Below are 23,228 nucleotides of genomic sequence, written 5' to 3' on the forward strand. Positions count from 1 at the left end.
TTTAGCATGTATTCACCAAATGCCTGGAGCTTTGAAAGGTTCATTTTTCTTGTATAGTCCTCGTAACAATCCTATGAGATTCATACTGTTCTTATCCCTATTTACATTAAAAAAATTAAAGGCTGGCGCTAGGAAATCTGCCCATGATCACTCAACTGGACAGTAAGAGAGCCAGGATCTGAATTACGGAACTCTGACCCTGTGGCCCTTGCCCTTGATCACTGCCCACTATTGATTTTTTTAAATATTTTTTATTTATTTATCTTTAGAGGGGAAGGGAAGGAGAGAGGGAGAGAAATATCAATGTGTGGTTGCTTCTCATGCATCCCCTGCTGGGAACTGGCCCCTGCGGGGAACTGGCCTGCAACCCAGGCATGTGCCCTGACTGGGAATCGAACCACGATCGTCTGGTTCACAGGCCCGTGCTCAATCCACTGAGCTACCCCAGCCAGGGCTCCTCGCTATTGATTTTTGTCATTTTCGGTATCCTTCTGAAGAGATACCTACCATGTAATAACCATTTATCTCAAATTAATACCTTCTTAATTTGCTGTTTATAACCTGTTGAGGGCTAAGAAACTATTTTACTTAAGTGGGAAGCATCTTCTCATACACCCAAAAGGTTTCCGGTTCAATCCCTGGTTAAGGGCACATACAAGAGGCAACTGATACATGTTTCTCTTTCCCTGTCTTCTTGTCTTCTTCCCTCCCTTCCTCCCTCTCTCTAAAAAAAAAAAAAAAGATAAACATATCCTCCAGTGAGGATTAAAATAATAATAGTAATAGTAATAATAATAATAATAATAATAATGGTAAATAAGTACTCTGTCTTTAAATGTTTCTTCAATAGGCAAAGCTCATGAACTCCACGCACAGTCTGAGACATTCGTGTTAGCTATCTAAAAACCTTTTGTTCACCGCTTGGCCCTCAGCTACGTTAGAGATTAAAATTGAGTAAATGACCCCCTGAATTCCTATCCCAGCACAAAAGTATTCTTTAAAGAGAACTAAACAGAGAGACAAATGACTAATTTCTACCAAATGCTCCCCAAGTGACATCAAACATGTCTAAGTTCACTATTTTCATAGTAGAACCAGAGAGAAACAACAGCCTTTTTTAGAAGTTACCCTTCTGGCTTTACAAAAGCCTGTTTATTTGATTCCCCACTTCTGACAAACTATTTAACTTTTTTTTTTAATTTTATTTATTTATCCTTAGAGAGGAAGGGAAGGAGAGAGGGAGAGAAATATCAATGTATGGTTGCCTCTGGTGTGTCCCCTGCTGGGAACTGGCCTGCAACCCAGGCATGTGCCCTGACTGGGAATCGAACTGCGATTGTGTGGTTCGCAGGCCCGCGCTCAATCCACTGAGCTACACCAGCCAGGGCCTATTTAACTTTTTAAAAGGTGTATGTTCTTGAACAGGTAGCAGTAAACCCCTCCCCGCAAAAAATTAGGCTAGGACAACAGGTAACTGAAATTAAACTCAAATTGAGGATTTGATCATTAAAATTAGGGTTTTTATTTAAACCATAAATAGCTTAGCAGAGGCTTTTAACCCACATAGATTTCAGTGCCCAAGATTAAAATTTTTCTTCTTCAGATTAAGTTTTCCTTTAAATGTAAATGCTGTTTTGCTAATCATTTTATTTATTACTTACTGCAGGGTACTACTTCTGTATCCAATTACAAATGTCTATCAAAAGATTCTAAGCAAATAGTTAAATTTAAGTTTTGGCACTTAACCTTTATTTGCATAGAAAATTTATTCAGACAAACCAACTTATTTCTCAACCATTAACTTAGAAGCAAATATCTGTGGCTAAAATAAATAATAATACAATAGAAAGCCACTATTAAGTTTAAAATAATCCAAGAATCATGGTGCTAACATGACTTTAAGATCACCTAGCCCAACCTTTGCAAATGAGAAGTAACCCCTACAATACTTCTGACAGTAGTTCCAATGATCTTGGTATTCCACTTTTTAAGTGCACAAATATTTCTACATTATCTACTATGCACAGGACAATGTAGGTAAAGTGTCTGCAATACCTACAGTCAGAAGTCATGTTTTTTCTGTATATATAAAAGTCAAAGGACTTACTGAAGAACTTTTTGGAAGTTTTTGCATAACTTGGCACCAACAGTAAGGATAACACCTTAAATGCACAAAGGAGAATTTTAAATAGTTAGGCTTAGCAATTTGACCTTTAGTATATTTATCCATCCATCATTCATCCACCCATCATCCACCCAACCAACAAACCAACAAATACTATCTATTAAATAGCTACCGGATCCCAGCCATGTATTAAGAGAGTTAAAGCAATAGGTTAGTTTGCTATAACATTGGAAGTGATGCCCTGGCTGGTGTAGCTCAGTGGACTGAGCATAGCCCTGAGAACCAAAGGGTTGCTGGTTCAATTCCCAGTAAGAGCACATGCCTGGGTTGCAGGCCTGGTCCCCAGGAGGGGGCATGTGAAGGGCAACCACACACTGATATTTCTCTCCCTCTCTTTCTCCTTTCCTTCCCCATTCTCTAAAAATAAATAAATAAAATCTTTATAAATTTATTTTTATTTTTTTTAAAAGTGCGATGAGAGAGGAAGAGAGGTATGCTATGGAAAGATGTAAGATGAACAAAATCCATACTTAGTGTTCATAAAAGGCATCCTAGGCCTGGCTGGTGTGGCTCAGTGGACTCAGTGCTGGCCTGCGAACCAAAGGATCTCTGGTTCAATCCACAGTCAGAGCACATACCTGGGTTGCAGGCCAGGTCCCCAGTAGGGGCTGCATGAGAGGCAACCACACATTGATGTTTCTCTCCATCTCTTTCTCCCTCCCTTCCCCTCTTTCTATAAATAAACAATTTTTTTTTAAAAAAAGGCATCCTAGAATTGAAATATGCTGAATGAATAGTTAGGCAGTCGACAGAAGAGAAAGAGAGCTCCCAGCCTACAGGCAGCTTTTAAAGAGGCCTGGAAAGCCCTGGCTGGCGTAGCTCAGTGGATTGAGCACAGGCCTGCGAACCAGAGGATCGCGGTTCGATTCCCAGTCAGGGCACATGCCTGGGTTGCAGGCCAGTTCCCTGCAGGCCAACTCCCAGCAGGGGACGCACAAAAGGCAACCATACATTGATGTTTCTCTCCCTCTCTCCTTTCCCTCCAAAGATAAATAAATAAAATCTTTAAAAAAAAATAAATAAAGAGGCCTGGAAAGAATATGTTTCACAAAACAAACTCAAAGTATTCAGTATGGCTCAAAAAGGAAAAGATATGACTAGTAAGAAAAGGAGCACCCCAGATTGCAAGGCCTTGTGTATAAGGTATCTCAGTCATTTTAAGAACTGTAGACAGAGCCCTAACCAGTGTGGCTCAGTTGGTTGGACATAGTCCCACAGCAAAAAGCTGCGGGTTCAATTCCGGGTCAGGGTACATGCCTGGGTTATGGGTTCAGTCAGTTAGGGTGTGTATGAGAAGCAATCTATTGATGTTTCTCACATCAATGTTCTCTCCTTCTCGTTCTCCCTCCCTATCCCTCTCTCTAAAAATAAATAAATACCTGGCTGGTGTAGCTCAGTGGATTGAGCATGAGCCTGTGAAGCAAAGAGTTGCTGGTTCGATTCCCAGTCAGGGCACATGCCTGGGTTGCGGGCCAGGTCCCTAGTAGGGAACACATGAGAGGCAACCACACACTGATGTTTCTCTCCCACTCTTTCTCCTTCCCATCCCCTCTCTCTAAAAATAAATAAATTAAATATTAAAGAAATTAAACTAAAATAAATAGGGGGACAAATTGTAATGGAAAAATTACAATAAAAAATAAGTTTAAAGAATTATGAGAGACTTTAACCTGGGCATAAAAAAATATAAGTAAATAAATAAAATATTTTTTTAAAAAACTAGACAGAGCCACTATAGGCTTTTCAGTGTGGAAATCATGTGATCAAATTTATAATGTGATGGGCAGTTTATAGGATGGGAATACGGGAAGCAGACAGATCAGTTATGAGACAGTTTTAGTTGTCCATTCATTTATTGAGAAATAGTCATTGGTTACTTCCTGCGTGCCAGACATTAGTGTACACTCAGAAAGACACGAAGTTCCAACTCTACAGGATTTGGACTTAGGATGCAAGAGATGTGCATATATATCCTGAAACAGCACTAGAAATGGATTTGAAAAGAACGAGATTCCAGCAATACTTAAAAGTTGGAAACCAAAGAAAGTAGCAATCAATAAGAATGAAGGAGAGAGGAGTTTAGTATCACTCAGGAGACATTCATGTCCAATAAACAACAATAATATGGATGCAAAACTCCAAAAAGAGATCTCCCTTGAAGTCTTCAGCTGTCGGCTCCATGAGGAAAGAATCTTGTGTGTTTCACCCACCACTATTAACCCCAATGGACACAGTACCAGTACAGTTGACAATAAATATCTGTTAAGTGAATGAATAAGATAATACATTTTGGAACAGTCCAAAAATGGTAACTGAACTCATTGGAATGAATATTATCAGCTCTCAGTGTGCAAAGTGAGAACTAAAGTGGACCTTAGAAAGAATGCAAGGAACACCAAAACTAGTATGATTGAGAGGAAAACTAAGAGATGTCAAAGTCACAGAACCAAAATTTAATGTTTCTTAAAGAAGCAGTGACCAAGAAGAGTTAAATATTGCTGAGAAGTCAAGTGTGAGAAGGAATAAGACAGAAAAAAGAAGAAATGCATTCATTAGAGAGCTCCTTACTCTTCAGAATTTTCAAGAATAACAAGTAGGACAAACTCTAGCTACATATTCCTAATGCTTCAAATCTAAACAATTCCTCTTATGAGATGAACTGTTTCCTATGTGGGCAGCTGACCCTTTTACAAACATGTCTGTTGCGTCCAAGCACCCGCCTCTATCACATCATCTTTTTTGTATGCATGGCATCTATCATCATCTGTAATTAACTGGTTCATTTATTCTTTATTTCAATACAAATTCCAAGAAAGCATGGGCTACCTTCCTTGTCTGTTTCGTCTGTGGTTACACTGCCAAAGCCTAGAACAGTGCCTGGCTCAAAAAATATTTGTTCCTTCTGATCATTTATGTGTCTGTTTATCTTTCTATTTACCTATAGTAACAGGGTAGGATAGAACTAGAAGATCATGAAGTTTCCTCCTAGCCTTTAAAAAATAACTGCAGGAAGAGTGAGTGAAGACACATTTTAAAGGGCAGTAGCAGAATCCAGAATCACAAACATTCTAGACCTATTCCCTGTAGGGAATCCAATCAATAGGACTTCAAATTACAAGTAAAAAATTATTCTCAGACTCTATTACCCAAGTGGAGCCCGTAAGCAGCCAAAAATCCTGGAATATATATTAAGACTAAAAAAAGTTAGTAAAGAAAACATTAAACATAGGGTCAGTTTCTGAATTCCTGTATATCAGTTTCAAAGGGAATATGATCCATAATATTTTTATATAATAATTTTAAATTAAAAAATTTAACCAATTTTAATTGTTTTATAGATCTCAGATTTAAACTACTTTTCTTTTTTAAGAAGATTACTCATTTATGTTTTGAGAGAGGGGAAAGGAAGGAGGAAGAGAAACATCAACGTGTGGTTGCCTCTCATATACCCCCCACTGGGGCCCTGGCCCACAACCCAGGCATGTGCCCTGACTGGGAGTCAAACCAGTGACCCCTTGATTTGCAGGCTGGCAATCAATCCACTGAGTTACACCAGCCAGGGCAGATTTAAATTTCTTATAGAAAAGTAGTGCAATTATTGCAATTATGTGGTAGAATGCTCTCATTTTTTATAAGACCAGTACATTAAGCAGTGAAGGGTAAAGTGTCATAACATCTGCAACTTACTTTGAAATAGTTTAGCAATTTAAAAATATGTATATGTAGCCCTGGCTGGTGTGCTCAGTGGACTGAGTGCCAGCCTGTGAACCAAAGAGTTGCTGGTTCCGATCCCAGTCAGGGCACATGCCTGCCTGGGTTGCAGGCCAGGTCCCCAGTAGGAGGTGTGCAGGAGGGAACCACACATTGATGTTTCTCTCTCTTCCTCCCTTCCTCTTTCTATAAAAATAAATATTAAAAAATGTTTTGTAAAACAATATTCTAAAGTTCCTAATAATAATTCCATATCCTAAATTGGAACTTCTCTGTTATATTAATATATAAATTCTGATAGTTCAGTTCAAACATTTTGGGGGGGCGCCTACTAGACCAAATTACTACACACTAGAATTCCCAAGTGAAGAAAACACAGGCTTGACTTCTGGCCAAGATGGAGGCATAGGTGGAAACATTATGCCCCCTCCCACAACTAAATTTAAAGACAGCTGAGTTTTAAAAACAAAAACGCAGACAAAACAGTGAAAACTGAACTGCACAGAAGTCCAACAACAACAAACCACTCAGCCAGACCGGTAAGAGGGGCGGAGTCAGCAGAGGAGTGGGGTCCCGCTGGAAAGATCATTTGGTCCCACCCACCCAGGAGCGCAGGCAGAGGTGGTTGGTGGATCCCAGGCGTGGGGTGGCAACTGGCAGACCCAGTGAGGGCACAGGGTGGCTGGCTGACTGCGGTGACACATTTGCGCGCAGATAAACCAAATGAAGGAGCAAACAGTGAGATAGACCGATCAGGCGAAGGCCCTAGCAACGGGAATTAGAGCCTGAAAGCACCAACTGGAAAGACTTTCTCGGGGTTGAGGGGCCAGGAGAGGCTCCCAGGCCCACAGAGAGTTCATTGGAGAGACCCACAGGGTCCTGGAAGGTACACAAGCCCACACACCCTGGAGCTGGCACCAGAGGGGCCCAATTTGCTTGTGGGAAGCTGCAGAGGGGACAGGAATCTGAGAGAGAGCGGAGCGGAGCAAAGCACTATTTTTTTTCTCCCTCTCTGACCCCGCCCTCACATATAGCACCACAACCCAGCAACATGGGTTGACCTGCCTCAGTGAACACCTAAGCTTTGGCCCTCATATGTAACAGGTGTGAACAGAACAAAACACTATGGCTCAAGCAGAACAGCTCAAAGCCCCAGAGCCTATAATTCTAAGTGACCAAGAAATAGCCAACCTTTCAGATGCACAGTTCAAAACACTGGTGATCAGGATGCTCACAGAATTGGTTAATTTTAGCCACAAATTAGAGAAACATATGGAGGCTAAACTGATTGAAATGAAGAGAAATGCACAGGAAACCAACAGTGATGGAAAGGAAACTGGGACTCAAATCAAGGGAGTGGACCAGAAGAAAGAAACAACCAAACAGAAAAGAAGGAAGAAACAAGAATTCAAAAAAAGGAGGAGAGGCTTAGGAACCTCCAGGACATCTTTAAACGTTCCAACATCCGGATTATAGGGGTACCAGAAGGGGAAGAGGAACAGCCACGAGTGGAAAACTTATTTGAACAAATAATAAAGGAGAACTTCCCCAGTCTGGCAAAGGAAATAGACTTCCAAGAAGTCCAAGAAGCTCAGAGAGTCCCAAAGAAGTTGGACCCAAGAAGGAACACACCAAGGCACATCATAATTACACTAGCCAAGATTAAAATGAAGGAGAGAATCCTAGAAGCAGCAAGAGATAAGGGGACAGTCACCTACAAAGGAGTGCCCATCAAACTGTCAGCTGACTTCTCAAAAGAGACCTTACAGGCAAGAAGGGGCTGGACAGAAATATTCCAAGTCATGAAATCCAAAGACCTACAGCCAAGACTGCTCTATCCAGCAAAGCTTTCATTTAGAATGGAAGGACAGATAAAGTGCTTCTCAGATAAGGTCAAATTCAAGGAATTCATCATCACCAAGCCCTTATTATATGAAATGTTAAAGGGACTTACCTAAGAAAAAGAAGATAAAAAATATGAACAGTGAAAGGACAGCAAACTCAGTTATTAACAACCACACCTAAAACAAAAGCAAACCAAGAGGACAGCTAGATTGGGAGCGGAAACATAGAAATGAGGATCACATGGAGGGTTAGCAACAGGGGAGTGGGAGGAGGAGAAGTGGGGAGAAGGTACAGAGAATAAGTAGCACAGACAGTAGGTAGAAAATAGACAGGGGGGAGGGCAGGAATACTATGGGAAATACAGAATCTAAGGAACTTGTGACACATGGACATAAATGAAAGGGGGGGAATGGTGGGGAAGGGATGTGCAGGGTGGAGGGGAGTGAAGAGGGGGAATAGGACAACTGTAATGGCATAATCAATAAAATATATTAAAAAATTAAAAAAATAAATAAAACACAGGCTTGCATTCAAACTAATAACTAAATAACACTGGCCAAGATTTGAAAATGTATAGAATTTACACATATTTCTAAACATCAGCTTTCTGAATAGACACATTACATATATTATTAAACTGGGCCTATGTTGATATGTATTTTTAAATCTCAACCTAATTATTTAGGTAACAGCTGTATTCATTATGAGTGCTGAGCACAGCAAATAAGGTATTTTTAAAATAACTCAGCCATTAGTCAACAGAACAAAAGAACACACACTTGGCCAGATTCTAGTACAAGCTCGCCTGAGAACCCAAGTTTCCATATGATTAAAGTTGGCAGCATGTAGTTAAAGGTAAGCTAAGAAGTCCAAGTAACAGAAACCAAACCAAGCTTAGGCACAGAATTGGATCTGTGACCTATGACACATACAAAAGTAATCTAATGAGTAGTCCTTACTCTACGAATTCACCCTCTGATGAGAGGCACCTAATCCAGCTGGAAACTTTACCCATTTCGCTTTTTTGTGTGTAATTTTAACTAAGCAAAATATAAATACTCCTCTATAGCAAGGGCATATCATTGTATCTCAGTTAGATACCTGGATTCAGAAAACTGAAGGAAAAGAAAGGGTAAGATCTGTCTTAAGGGCTAAACAATGATTAACTTAGCACCATTCCGAAAAGCGCCACCACCACCTCCGCCACCTCTGCTGCCACTGCCACCACCACCACCACCTACAGACGCCCTCAGAGAACAGACTGGGTACGGGCAGTGTGCAGCTTACTCAAATGCCTCAGCCAAAAAAAAAGAGGTAATTTTTAAAATACGAAGATATGTTTTTAAAAAGTGTGTTTGTATTTTTAGGTAATACAGAGATCAACGAAGCACTAAAATGTAGCTTGGACAGTCTAAAACTTAGGTTTGGATGAATAAATTAAGGTAACATTCCAAAAAGCTGCTGACCCTTACATTAACTAAACCAACAGAGAAAATTAAGCAAGTACCTGAGTCAATTCTTGAACTAAAAATCTTTTTAATTCACTGAAGATACCACAAGATATTGGTTTCAAAAACACTTAACAGGAACCAGAGAGAGGGACTTCACTTTTTAAAAGAGTCTGAGAACTTTAATAACATGCATACTCAAACATGTAAGATGTCACATGTTAACTACCACTCACGGACCAGCAATCTGTCAGGTGCTGACAGATCATCTCTGCACTCACTAAACAACCCTTCTCCTCCTGCTCCCCCACTTCAGTGAAAGAAAACCTACTACAGCAACATTCAATTCTCACGGCACTAGGGTTGAAAGAATTAAGGCTAAAAATCTAGAGAACTGATAGAATCACTAACTTCAATAACTATGCTAAAGGCAAAAGTAATGTTGAAGTGAAAGTAAAATTACAGCTTTTTAAGTTCCTAAGTGCTCAATAACCATCAGCAATTTAAACTGTAAGCATGGAAAAGGACTCTTTATCCTGTCACTTGATAGTCACAAAACAGAAAAAAGATTCACATTTTCCTTTTTAAGTGTTTGTTAAAGGAATGTGCTTAACAGTCGTTGTAAATTAGTTTGCAAACAAATCAAAAATAACTTCAAGTTTTAGTTACAGGATTTTCACGAATGAATGAGAACTCCAACATCAATAGGAAGAACACGGACTCTCAATGCCCACTTCTCTGCCCACGAATCTTATCATTCCCATGTTCACACACTTCCAAAGAAAACCATTTGATTGGAGTCTTCACATAAAGCATCGATTTTGTTGGTGCTTTAAGTGCTGACTCACTGGGGAAAAGTTAATTAGAAAATTCTCAATAGTGTATTTCACCTCTGCATTTAATCGCCCCAGTTTTCTTAGGCAAAAAGTCACAGAACAACAGTCACAAAATCACCATCTTCTTCCCAGCAATGTTATCCTCTCTCTAGCCCAATCCCTTCATCTACACTTCTATCAGTCAAGGAAGGAGGGAAGGGAGATGAAGTGGCTGCATCTTCATTTTATGTGCCATCTTCCTCCATCCAGTCACACTATTGCCCTGGCTGGTGTGGCTCAGTGGATTGAGTGCCAACAGCGAACGAAAAAGTTGCTGGTTCGATTCCCAACCAGGGCACATGTCTGGGTTGCCAGCCCAGACCCCAGCTGGGGGTATATGAGAGGCAACCGATCAATGTATCACACGTTGATGTTTCTCTCCCACTCATCCTCCCTCCCCTCCCCTCTCTGAAAGTAAATAAATAAAATCTTTAAAAAAAAAACCCAAAACACACATGGCCAGAGCAGGGAGCCCAAAGGGGCAAATGATGACTGATAAGATAGACTTCTTTTTTAAAAAACATAACCATGCATTTATTTATTTGTAATCTTATTTTTAGAGACAGGAGAAGGGAGGGAGAAAGAGAGGGAGAGAAATATGGATGTGCCAGCAGCTGGTTGACTGTGGTACACCAACCACACACCCCCAGCCACGGACCTGACCAGCAACCCACGCATACGCCCTGACCAGGAATCCAAACAGTGACCCTTAGGTCTGCTGGACACAATTCATCCTACTAAGCCACACTAGTCAGGGCAAGATAGGTTTCTTGCACTTGAAACTGGTCACACAAAAAATGAGCACGCCTTCAGGATGACTCACAAAACAGCAGCATGGGATGGGGGTAGGGGGCAGTACAAGGGGACTAAATGGTAATGGGAAAAAATACAATAAAGATTAAATTTAAAAAAAACAAAAACAGCAGTTAACTCCACACACACAAAAATGCCAATAAAAGTAAAGAAAAAGACAGAAAGTATTCAAGTAATATCGCTATAATAGTCAATTTCTAATTCCTTGCTGAGAATTCCTGCAAGCAAGAGATTATTATAGCACTTCGTACCTCCCAAACATTCCCACATTTACATACCCTCTTAACTTTCCAAAAAGGTGCTCAGAATTTACTTAACACTTTCTGGTGACAGGCAATTTTCAGGCTTTCAAATACTTTTGCTGTAACAACAGACTCTTAGTTTCCATATTAATGCCACAGTCAAAACACTCACAGAAAATTAAACACAAAATTCACTTCTGCATATTGGCCGAAGAGACTGAAATTTCTGGGTCCCAGTAATACTTTAATACTTGATTTATGATCTAACATGAAAACTGATAACAAGGTGCTTTTATGTTTGTGGTCTGAGAGTTGGCTCATCTAGCATTTCATCAGTGTTCTCTAGTCTCAGGTCATGGCCCTTTGCCCAAAGCTTTCATAAAGAATTTATAGATGTGTTTGAAAAATTATAAATTACAAGAGTCATTGGATAATCTCTTTTTTTAAAGTCATTTACTTAAAAACTTAATACACAATCCAGAGTCTAGCAGTTAGTTTTGTTTTCCAATTCTGCAACCTGTGGCAGATGGTTTTCTTGGCCTGTGACCCTGGCATTTTGCCCGAATTTACACAGACTGACAGGAATTGAAGGGTGGAGAGAGTGTTTCTTTCGCCCAAGGTTACAGGCCATGCTGGGACTGCTCCTCACCTGTATGCGTGCCTGGGAGTTCCCCAGTCTCTCTCCCCAAAACCTCCACCATAGGCAATGGCCGGTCTGAGCACAAGGCATGCCACCTCAGAAGGGTACTGATCTCTGTCTGGTCTATAAACAGTGCTAATAAACTAGTGGAAATTACTATCCCACCCTCAGCTTTTTTGCAACTCCTCCTTCCCCTGTAAGTTTGGAAACGCTCCTAAAAATAAAGTCAATTTTGTTTGGCAAATTCGATGGCATTCCTTTGAGGCAAGTGGATCACAAAAATCAGAACTAAAGTCAAGCTTAAAAAAGAAAAAAAGAACTATCTGGCCTGATGCAAAGAGGGGTAGCAGCGACAAAAGTTTAAACAGTGGTACTTCTTAGTCAGGAAATGAGCTACCAAAGAAATCTCAGATCCTAAAAACTTTTCAAGTATCTTTGAAAGGTAACATGTCATTCCTTCAATGACCATGCATTTAGCTAGGCGTTGCTAGATGCTCAGAGAACAAAGATGAATAGGACACTTCGCCTGCATTAGACAGTTTCAGGCTAAGACAGAATGAAAGCTAAAAATCCTGGACTGTCTCCAAAAGTCAGACTTATCACTTGCACTCCAAAAGGTCCACGGACCTTGGTGAGGGTACTGAGGTCACTGCTGGGGTGTTAGCCTTACCAGCGGGCCAAGTACACCTGGAAATTACAGTCTGAAAAGGGTTGCCAATAGTCACCTACCATCTCCTCAACCCCGCCCCCGCAAGTCCTCTTCATAAACAGAGGGTTTTTAAAGGGAACTGTCCAAGGTTACCACCTAATACGAAAGAATGCTTCGATGTGGGACACCAATAAAATAAAATTGTACACTCTCTATACTTGCAGAGTATTGCTATACAACACCCAAGTGTTAACAAAGTGTCGACCAAAGCAAGTAGAATATAAAATGAAACCTATTTCTCAACAGGGTTAAAACGTCAAGAAGAAACTGACCGAAAGAGGGAGGTCTCTAACTTCCCAAAGCAGTAACCCCAGAAAGGTAATGAAACCAGAGAAAGTTACATATCCAGGACAGAAGTGTTTAAAAGCACAACCCCCATGGTAGAAGTCTGAACGGCCATCTGACTGTCCTACGGTGGTCGGAAACTTCCCTAAACTACAAAAGGCAACCAGACATCCTAAAATCTCCAACCTCAGCCAAACCATGTCCCCTCATGCCAGACTGCGGCTTCCTCCCCCGGCCTCGCCTTCCTAATCTCACTCCCTTTTCCTGAACACTCTCTAGCCTCCCTCGGCTTCCAACACCGGGGCCCGGGGGCCCGTGGACATCACGCCGCCGGGCTGGGTTCTGGAGCCTCCGCCTCAGACCCGCCCCCACGAAGCCGGACGCTGGCGCGCCAACCCTCCCGGCTGGGCCGCGACCCCCGGCAGCCCTAGGAACCGGCCCCGCCCTCCCCACCGGCCGGCCGGCCCTCACCTCCTCGGCGTGCTTGCGCAGCGCCTTCTCCCGCTCGTACTGGGTGATGAGCTGCTCGTTGTCGTCCCGCAGAAGCTCCAGCTCCACCTGGTGCTCCTGGTCCTGTGCGAACACCGAGTCCAGATTCTCCAGCACGGCCACCACCAGTGGCATCAGCTCCTTGACCACCTCCTCGTCGTAGCGCCCGATCAGTCGTTCGAACTCGCGGTAGATGGATCCGGCCAGGCCAGACACCCGCTCCGACATCACGGCCCCGGAGCCGCCGGGCTCCTCCTGGTACACCACACCGTCCTCCAGCTCCATGGTGACGGGCGGGCCGCCCGGGGAGTCTCCGACTGAGAGGGCAGCGCGGGCCCGCACACCGGCCCGGCTGGGGCTGGGGTTGGGGCTGGGCCCGACGGGGTGGGGGCTCGGGCCAGAGGAGGGGAGGGGTGGGGTGAGCGCACTCAGCCCAACCGCCGCTGCACCAACTGCTTGGCGGCGGGGCCGCGCGCGCCACACGTCACCCGCGGGGCGGTACCCGCATCGCGTCGGCCCGAGGGGCGGGGCCGGCAGGAGGCCAGGCGCGGCCAGGGGCGGAGCCTACTCGTCTCCGTGTCTACGTGCCTCCGCGAAGGCGGGGCCAGGTGTCACAGATTGAGGGGTCAGGGCGGCACCGCACGGGATCGGCGTGGCTGGGTCCGGGGCTAGGGCTGGGTCCAGCGGACTGGGAGCCCCGGCAGGAGCTGGGAGGAGTTGGAGGAGCGCACTAATTCCAACTGCCGCTGCACCAACTGCCTGGGCGGTGGGGCCACGCGTACCTCACGTCACATGTAGGGCGGGGCCCACGCCGCGTCGGCCCGAAAGGCGGGGCCTCGCGGGAGGCCCAGCGCGTCTGGGGGCGGGGCCTATGCGTTCTCGTGCGCCGGCGGAGGCGGAACCAGGCGTCAACACCCGGCGCCGCGCGGACAGCGCGTTCGCCAATGGGGCAGACCGCGAGAGGAAGATGGGGAGGCCTGTCTGCACTAGGCGGGATTTGCTGGGCGGGTCCCAAAGGAAAGGGAGGGGTTCTGGAAGCGTGATCAGCCGTCCAGAATTAATATAGCTAACATTGCTCTTGGATCTTACATCTCACAAAGGAGTTTCTCAATTGTTCCTCAAAACAGGCGTTGTGAGTTAGACGTTTGGCCGCGGTTTTACGGACAAGCAAAGGAGGCCTAGAAAAGTTGTGTTTCCCTCAAGGTCATGCAGCTAGAACGGGAAGGAGGCTGATCGGAGGCTCAAACCAGTTCTGATTGAGAATTCCAAGCTCAGAGGAAAGTGGAAAACAGAGGAACAGAGAAAGCAGCAGTAACTAAGACAAGATCTGAGTGATAAGGCAGTCTGGAATAGGATAGATCAATAAATCCTATATGGAGAAAATGAGAGTAAGGACGGACTAAAACAGAGGAAGTGCAAAGCATTCTAGAGAAGAATAATATTGTAACGCCACATCTTGGCTTTTTCCCAAACACTGAATTTCTGGGCTTTTCCTGGCCAACTTGGGAGAGTGGCATTTCCTGGCTCCCGCCTCTCCGTTCCTAAGGTCTCGGAGAGGGGGCGGAGCGGGGAAGTGCGGGGTTGAGCAATAGACAAGAAAGGGGGTGGTGTAACTGGGATGAAAAGCCCCGTGATAAGCGAAGTGAACTCTTTGCCGCCTGAGAGAGCATCACGTGTGGGGAATGACACAGCACCCAAGCCTTAGGCGGGCTGAGTCAAGGGTCTCTTCCTGGCATTGGCATTCTCATCTAGCTTCTGCCGTTGGAATAGAAGTCACTCACAAAAGCCCCTTCTCTCCGCAGCAGGTGACTCAGGAGTTCTGAGGCTGGCCCGGGGCAGGACTTGGATAAACAAGCGTTTAGTCGCGGAAGCAGCCACCTCCTAGGATCATAAATATCCTCAACTTGGCGTTTACAAGTTCAAGGTCTTCCTACCAAGCATGAACTAAGTCTCCCAATCTGGACCCACCTGGAGACCCATGAAAACGTGTGGAGGTTGAGCAAGAGACAACCTATAAACACAGAAAGACAAATTAAAATACTAAGCCATATGAGGTCAGATGGGGCTGGATTTGTGGCCTGTACTGTCCCCCTTTCTCACCCTTCCCCCACACCATCCTTATATTGTTTGTATATATGGCTGTATCTTAGTAAGACCAATTACCTTGTTGCTTGTGAGCCCCAAATTATGCCCTTTTTCTTCTAAACTTCACATTTGAACCCAGGAACAAAGAGTCTTGCTTTGGATCCCCTTTTTTTTTCTTTTTAAAGGAGATGTAATCTTTAAACCTGGCTGGTGTAGCTCAGTGGATTGAGCATAAGCCTGTGAAGCAAAGAGTCACTTGGTCAATTCTCAGTCGGGGCACATGTCTGGGTTGTGGATAGGTCCCTAATAGGGGGCATGTGAGAGGCAACCGCACATTGGTATTTTTCTCCCTCTCTCCCTTCCCTGCTCTCTAAAAATAAATACATAAATACAATCTAAAAAAAGAGAGACACTATTAAAAAATAAAGTTTATAATCTTTATTATTTTTTCCATTACCATGTAGAGTCCTCTTATACCCTGCAACCCTGGATCTTTGTTTTATCTTCTTTCTTTCTCTTCCAGAGGGCTATCACTTACACAAACTACATAGACTTTCCTTTCCTGGGAGTCAAATGAGCAGAAAAACTTAGGGGAAGATTTTACTTTGTCTTTCCACAATACTATCATACACATCAGAAAACTTAGAGAAAAGAAAATGTGGCCCTGGCTGGCGTAGCTCAGTGGATTGAGTGCGGGCCTGCAAACCAGACGATCGCGGTTCGATTCCCAGTCAGGGCACATGCCTGGGTTGCAGGCCGGTTCCTTGCAGGCCAACTCCCAGCAGGGGACGCACGAAAGGCAACCATACATTGATGTTTCTCTCCCTCTCTCCTTCCCCTCTAAAGATAAATAAATAAATAAAATCTTAAAAAAAAAAAAGAAAATGTGGATTTTTCAGATATGACATAAAATCATACGGAGTATGCTTTTTTTTAGTAAAAAGTCAACATAAAATGAGATAAATATTTATGTCTAGATTTGAAGCTCCTGCTGGCTCTCAGAAATCATATTTGTTTAACATAAAATTCAGCCAAATATCATCAGCTGTTGGATAGATAAAATACAATGTATACATACAATGTAATATTTACTATTCAGCAATAAAAAAATGAAGTAGCCAAGCCGCTGTGGCTCAGTTGGTTGGAGGGTCATTTCATGCACCAAAATGTCACGGGTTTTGATTCCCAGTCAGGGCACATGCCTAAGTTGTGGGTTTGGCTCCTGGACGGAGCTCATGCAGGAGGCAACCAATTCATGTTTCCCTCCCTCCCTCTCCCTCTCTTTCACCCTTCCCCTCTCTGGAATCAATAAATATTATTTTTAATTAAAAAATAAAAATATTTTTAAAATGAAGTACATGCTACAACATGTATGACCCTTGAAAATATTATGCTAAGTGACACAGCCAGTCACGAAGAACCACATATGAAAATAGTGGTTGCCTAGGGCAAATGGGAGAATGAGGGAAAATAAGACTGCTAATGTGTATGGGCTTTGTTTTGGGGTAATGAAAATGTTCTAAAATGGATTGTGGTGATGGAGACATGGCTCTAAATAAACTAAAAGCATTGAGTCGTGCACTTTAAAAAGGTGAACTGTATGGTATGTAAATTATATCTCAATAAAGCTGTTAAATGTATGGCTATAATGACTTTATAGTAAACCAAATGGAAGTACATAACTCAGTGTGATAGAGTGGAAAGGAAGCAGTTTTTAAATTGGGAACCTCACATTCCAATATAGACTGGCCATTCTGAACAACTTAGGTCAGAAATAATAAAGGAATATTTGCTGAATATTGTACCTACTGGGTGCCAGTTATTGCAGTAAGGGACTGTGACCCTCAGCTTTTTCATCTGCATAGTGAAGAGGTGTGTTATAGAATCTGTAAAGATTTCTTGCAATTCTGTAATCCTATGATTCTCCTTTGTTGTTGGAAGTGAAAGACAGGAGAAAGGGCCTTGAATACATTCGCCTTAGTCAGCTCTTGATTATGTGGGCAGTAATATTAACTCCTGTATTCAAAAGCGTGGATAAATTCCCAGCACTCACCTGTAATCCCAAAGACTGAGATTATTGCTTAAGACTAAGAGTTAACCCTGGCTGGGTAGCTGTTGGTTGGAGCATCCTCCCAATGTGCCAAGGTGCTAAGGTTGGGATCTCCAGGGAGGGCACATACAAGAATCAACCAATGAATGCATAAGTAAGTGGAAAAGCAAATCTCTCTTTCTCTCTTTCAAATCAATAAATATTTTAAAAGACTAATAGTCATTCAAGAAAAAAAGGGCATGTTACAGACTTCAGAGTAAATGTTTACACTTATTCCTAAAAGGAAGGAAGTTCCATTTTAAGAGAGTCTTTGGCCTTGCAAAAATAGTGAGAACAGTAATGGACCAGCGGAGGGGAGGAGTTATTGAGGGCAGGAAGGGAGGAGTTTCTTCCTAAACACAACAACTATAATCACTGGGAACTAAAATTACTAGTCCTGTTGTTTGTTTAGCCTCTGGAACTTTTACAGTGACTGTATTTCTATGTGAATCAATTTTTCTGGCTTCACAAACTACATTTTCCCACATGGTAAGAGTCTCTCACCACTGGAAGAGGAAGAGAAAAAGGTTCCCAAGGCCCTTCACTTAAGGCAGTGTGAAATGACAATTGATTCATCACCCCTCCAAACTAGACTGCATTTGGTGACAAGGAGAGGCAGAGTTTGCCACTCCTAAATATACCTATTTGGGATACTGATTATTTTAAGCTGATTATCTTTAAGTAACAAAAACCTCAGAATCTTTGACCTTACCCCTTCCTGCCACTCCAGGAAGGGAGCTATCATTATAGATAACTGTAGTTTAATTTTTAGTTTGTGTTACACAGGGAGGAACCTAGCTGTACCCTTTTGATCAAAGTCCTGTCTGTATCCCATTGTCAAAGATGGCCCAACAAACATTAATTTACCGAGTATTTGTTTTTCCATTTCCATGTAAATTGCCTTCCTGCCCTTTATAATCCCAAACCACAACTCCCCCTTCCCCTTAGTTCAAGATGGTTCAAAATGATATGTAGCTTTAGCTTCCCAACTTGTCCTCAGGTCCTACACCTTCTCACTTACGTTGAGTGGAAGAAGAGGAGGCCCACCACCCACCTCTCAATATACTTGATACATATAAAGTTGAAATTTACTCTGGAAATGAAAAACGTATTTTCAAAACAGTGGGTTGGTTGGGTCCCCCCATCCATTATACAAGAAATACATACTCACTATAGGCCCTGGCTGGCATACCTCAGTGGATTGAGTGCATGCGAGCTGCAAACCAAAGGGTCGCAGGTTCAATTCCCAGTCAGGGCACATGCCTGGGTTGCGGGCCAGGTCCCCAGTGAGGGCCACATGAGAGGCAACCACACACTGATGTTTCTCTCTCTCTCTTTCTCCCTCCCTTCCCCTCTCTAAAAAGAAATAAATAAAAATCCTTAAAAAAAAGAAATACATACTCACTATAGGAAATTTGGTAAAGACTGGAAAACACAGAGATCATTAAAATCACGACATAATCCCATCTCCCAGATATCACATGGCTAACATGTAACAATCTGTAAGGTGACCCAGGAAGTGTTCATTGTCCCTAAGTGAGCAGAGTCAAGTGCAAGAGGACTTGCTTTTTCTGCAGCAAGTAAGCATTCAGTGAGACTCCCCAGCAAAAAACCTGAATTTTGTCTCTTCACCCCACCATCTCACTTGAGTCTTCTAAGTAGATGAAAAAAGATATAGGTTAGAACTTCTGACAAGATAGAGGCATAGGTGGAAACACTGTGCATCTTCTCACAACCAAGTTTAAAGTCAACAAAGTTTCAGCAGCAAAAACTCAGCCAAAACACAGAAAATTGAGCTATACGGAAGTTCGATGACAACGGACTGTTCAACCAGACCGGTAAGAAGGGTGGAGCCAGCAGCGGAGAAGGGTCTGGCAGGAAAGATCTCCCAACCCAGGTGCGCAGACAGCCATGGGCAGATCCCAGGTGTGGGGTAGCAACAGGGAGACCCAGTGAGGGCGCAAGACAGTTGGCTGACCGAGATCACACATTCTCACGCAGATAAACCAGTGAAGGAGCGAGCAGTGAGACAGACCGCACAGGCCCCAGCGGCGGGAAGCAGCAGAGGGGACCGCCATTGCCCCTCTCTGACCCTACCCCCACATACAGCGTCACAACCCAGCAACTGGGTCACCCCGCCCTGGTGAACACCTAAGGCTCCGCCCCTCAAACATAACAGGTGGGAACAGATCAAACAATATGACTCAAGAACAGCTCAAGGCCCCAGACCCTATAATTCTAAGTGACCAAGAAATAGCCAACCTTTCAGATGCACAGTTCAAAATACTGGTGATCAGGATGCTCATAGAACTGGTTGATTTTAGTCACAAATTAGAGGAACAAATGAAGGCTAAACTAATTGAAATGAAGAGAAATGCACAGGAAACCAACAGTGATGGAAAGGAAACTGGAACTCAAATCAAGGGAGTGGACCAGAAGGAAGAAAAAATGACCAAACAGAAAAGAAGGAAGAAATAAGAACTCAAAAAAAGGAGGAGAGGCTTAGGAACCTCCAGGACATCTTTAAATGCTCCAACATCCGAATTATAGGGGTACCAAAAGGGGAAGAGGAACTGCCACAAGTGGAAAACTTATTTGAACAAATAGTAAAGGAGAACTTCCCCAGTTTGGCAAAGGAAATAGACTTCCAAGAAGTCCAAGAAGCTCAGAGAGTCCCAAAAAAGTTGGACCCAAGAAGGAACACACCAAGGCACATCATAATTACATTAGCCAAGATTAAAATGAAGGAGAGAATCCTACAAGCAGCAAGAGATAAGGGGACAGTCACCTACAAAGGAGTGCCCATCAGACTGTCAGGTGATCTCTCAAAAGAGACCTTATAGGCAAGAAGGGGCTGGAAAGAAGTATTCCAAGTCATGAAATCCAAAGACCTACAACCAAGATTGTTCTATCCAGCAAAGCTTTCATTTAGAATGGGAGGACAGATAATGTGCTTCCCAGATAAGGTCGAATTCAAGGAGTTCATCATCACCAAGCCCTTATTATATGAAATGTTAAAGGGACTTATCTAAGAAAAAGAAGATGACAAATAGGAACAGTGAAAGGACAGTAAACTCAGTTATCACCACACACCTGAAACAAAAGCAAGCTAAGACAACAGCTAGATCAGGAGCGGAACCATAGAAGTGAAGAATACATGGAGGGTTAGCAACATGGGAGTGGGAGGAGGAGAAGGGGGGAGAAGGCACAGAAAATAAGTAGCATAGACAGTAGGTAGAAAATAGACAGGGAGAGGGCAAGAATAGTGTGGAAAATATAGAATCTAAAGAACTTGAGACATGTGGACATAAACTAAAGGGGGGAATGGTGGGGGAGGGGGTGTGCAGGGTGGAGGGGAATGAAGGGGGCAATTAGAACAACTGTAATGGCATAATCAATAAAATACATTTAAAAAAGACATAGGTTAGAATTTTAGGAAACATCAGACAATCTGGATCCCATCTCCAAAAAACATCCCTAAATATATTTCATTGTGGATGACATTGGAAATCCATTCAGTTTAGAAATTAATTTTGGCACACTTATTAACAGTTACGCCCCAGCTGGTGTGGCTCAGTGGACTGAGTGCCAGCCTGTGAGCGAAAGGGTAGCTGGTCCAATTCCCGGTTAGGGCACTTGCCTGGGTTGTGGACCAGGTCCCCGTTTGGAGGAGTGCAAGAAGCAAACACACATTGATGTTTCTCTCCTGCTCTTTCTCCCTTTCTTGCCCGCTGTCTTAAATAAGTAGGTAAAATATATTTTTAAAAAAGTCATGCTGGGAAAGGAAAGAAGATGAAACTAAACTAATTTCCCTAAATGCCAATTAGTTTGTGTACATGATTTTGAAGGAATGTCTCAATAACCCAAAGCATCACTTCTGAAATTCACCATCTTTAAGAATTCAGTGTAACTCAGCCAACACTTCTTTTTTAAAAAAATCTTTTTAAATTTATTTACTTCTAGAGAGAGGGGAAGGGAGGGAGAGAGGGAAAGAAACACCAACTTGAAAGAGCTGCATCGATCGGTTGCCTCTTTCACTGGTTGCCTCTTGTATACCCTCAACTGGGGATATGTGCCCTGACTGGGAATCAAACCAGCAACTTTCCTATTTGCAGGCCAGCACTCAATCCACTGAGCCACACCAGCCAGGGCTTTTTAAATCTTTTTTTAAAAAGGTTTTTATTTATTGATTTTTAGAGAGAGGGAAAGGGAGAGAGAAAGAGGGGGAGAGAAACATCAATGTAAGAGGCAAATATTGATCAGTTGCCTCTCATATGTGTCCCAACCTGGGACCAAACCCACAACCCAGGTATGAGCCCTGACTGGGAATTGAACCAGCAACCTTTTGTTTTGCAGAACAATGCTCACCCAAACATCTCAACCATACCAGTCAGGGCTACACTTCTAAGTGCTGGGTCCTGTGCTAGATTCAAGATGAAGGTGCTAGACCTCGGGTTAGCACATTCAGGAACAATACTTGCCCTCAAGATAAGCAGTCTAGTCAGGGAGACAGGCCTGGGAAGCATAAGTTGCTTGGAAATACAACCATTTCACACACAAAATGAAATGATGATAAAGAGGAAAGAATGGTTACCTCTGTTTGGAGGTCATTTAGGTGATGGCCTCCTGGAAGATTTTGCCAAGGGGAAAGTAATCTAGGCAGAGACTTGGCTTAGAGGTTAACCCACAGATTCAGAAAAACACGAACATTTGATTCGTTTTGTCTAAACCTGATCTGGCCTACTTCCCAAGACCTTAGTCACAGAGCAGGGCCTAATCAAAGGAAAGCTTGGACTAAGGGGAATATTAAAACTGTCCCTCTAGGTCACAGGCATTCTCCCTAGAATGCTGAGTGTTTGAGCTAAATTCTTCCTCTCCTGCCTCTCCCTTAAGAGTATTCAGCATATGGGGGAGAAAAGTGTCCTCTGCTATTTGATGGCAGTAGATAAGGTGAATGTGGTGTTTGGATCCATGCAGTGAGCTTTGCTCTCTGTCTTCTGGTCCCTTTGCAATGTTCCTTGCTTCCCTAGTGTCTGTGTATCCAGCTGGTGTTCAAAGATGAAATTTTGAGCTACTGGAACTCAAGGTCTGTTCTTTGGGTATCTCTCCCTTCTAACTTGTTCTGCTCTGACTCTGATGATACATGAGGCATCTATGAAGCCTGGCTGCGATGGTAGTGTTCCCTATGGCCCTCACTCAGAGTTACCTGCTGCCTACCATCCACCCCCACCCTAAGTTTCCAGGCTAAGTTCACATTCCCTACTGAAGGGATCTGTTTGCCTGCGCACATCAAAGCCCAATAAGACACAAATGGGAGTATACAGATCTCTTAAAGGGGTAGACCCAAAGCTCCTGAGAAGCATGTGCTTTGCCAAGAAGCACAAGAAGAAGGGCCTGAAGGAGATGATGCAGGCCAACAACGCCAAGGACAGGAGTGCACATGCTAAGCTATCAAGGCCCTTGTAAAGCCCAAGGAAGTCAGTCCCAAGATCCCAAAGGGATGCAGCAGCAAGTTGAATCAATTTGCCTACATGGCTCACCCCAAACTTGGGAAACATACTTGTGTACATTGCCAGGGGGGCTCAGGCTCTGCCAGCCGAAGTTGAAGGCTCAAACCAAGCCCCGGGCTGCAGCTGCAGCTGTGTCTCAGGCTCCCAAAGGTGCCCAGGTCCCCACAAAGGTTCCACAGTCAAGGCCTCTGTGTGCCACTGTGAGGACAGAAGGACTGGTGTCACCCTGGGCGGCTGTCTGTGTGGGGCTGGTATCCTACTGTGCTATTTGTACAAATAAACCTGGAGCAGAATCTGTCACA

At 43.4% G+C, this 23,228-nt stretch overlaps 1 protein-coding gene across 5 annotated transcripts in view; it reads right to left on the minus strand.

Annotated features, from left to right (window-relative positions):
- Positions 1–13,717, minus strand: part of SPAG9 (sperm associated antigen 9) — a 119,437-nt gene extending 105,720 nt beyond the window's left edge. For 3 of the 5 annotated variants that reach the window (XM_037056872.1, XM_037056874.1, XM_037056871.1), the window contains exon 1: positions 13,225–13,717. In XM_037056872.1, the coding sequence (XP_036912767.1) occupies positions 13,225–13,527 (303 nt within the window). In that variant the 5' untranslated portion in view covers positions 13,528–13,717. The remainder of the gene's footprint in view (positions 1–13,224) is intronic. The other 2 variants (XM_037056875.1, XM_037056873.1) reach the window with 1 other exon arrangement.
- Positions 13,718–23,228: the final 9,511 nt, after the last annotated feature.

Source organism: Sturnira hondurensis, unplaced genomic scaffold, assembly GCF_014824575.4.
Source record: "Sturnira hondurensis isolate 20B ecotype Veracruz unplaced genomic scaffold, ASM1482457v3 Scaffold0009182, whole genome shotgun sequence".
NCBI lineage: Eukaryota > Metazoa > Chordata > Mammalia > Chiroptera > Phyllostomidae > Sturnira > Sturnira hondurensis.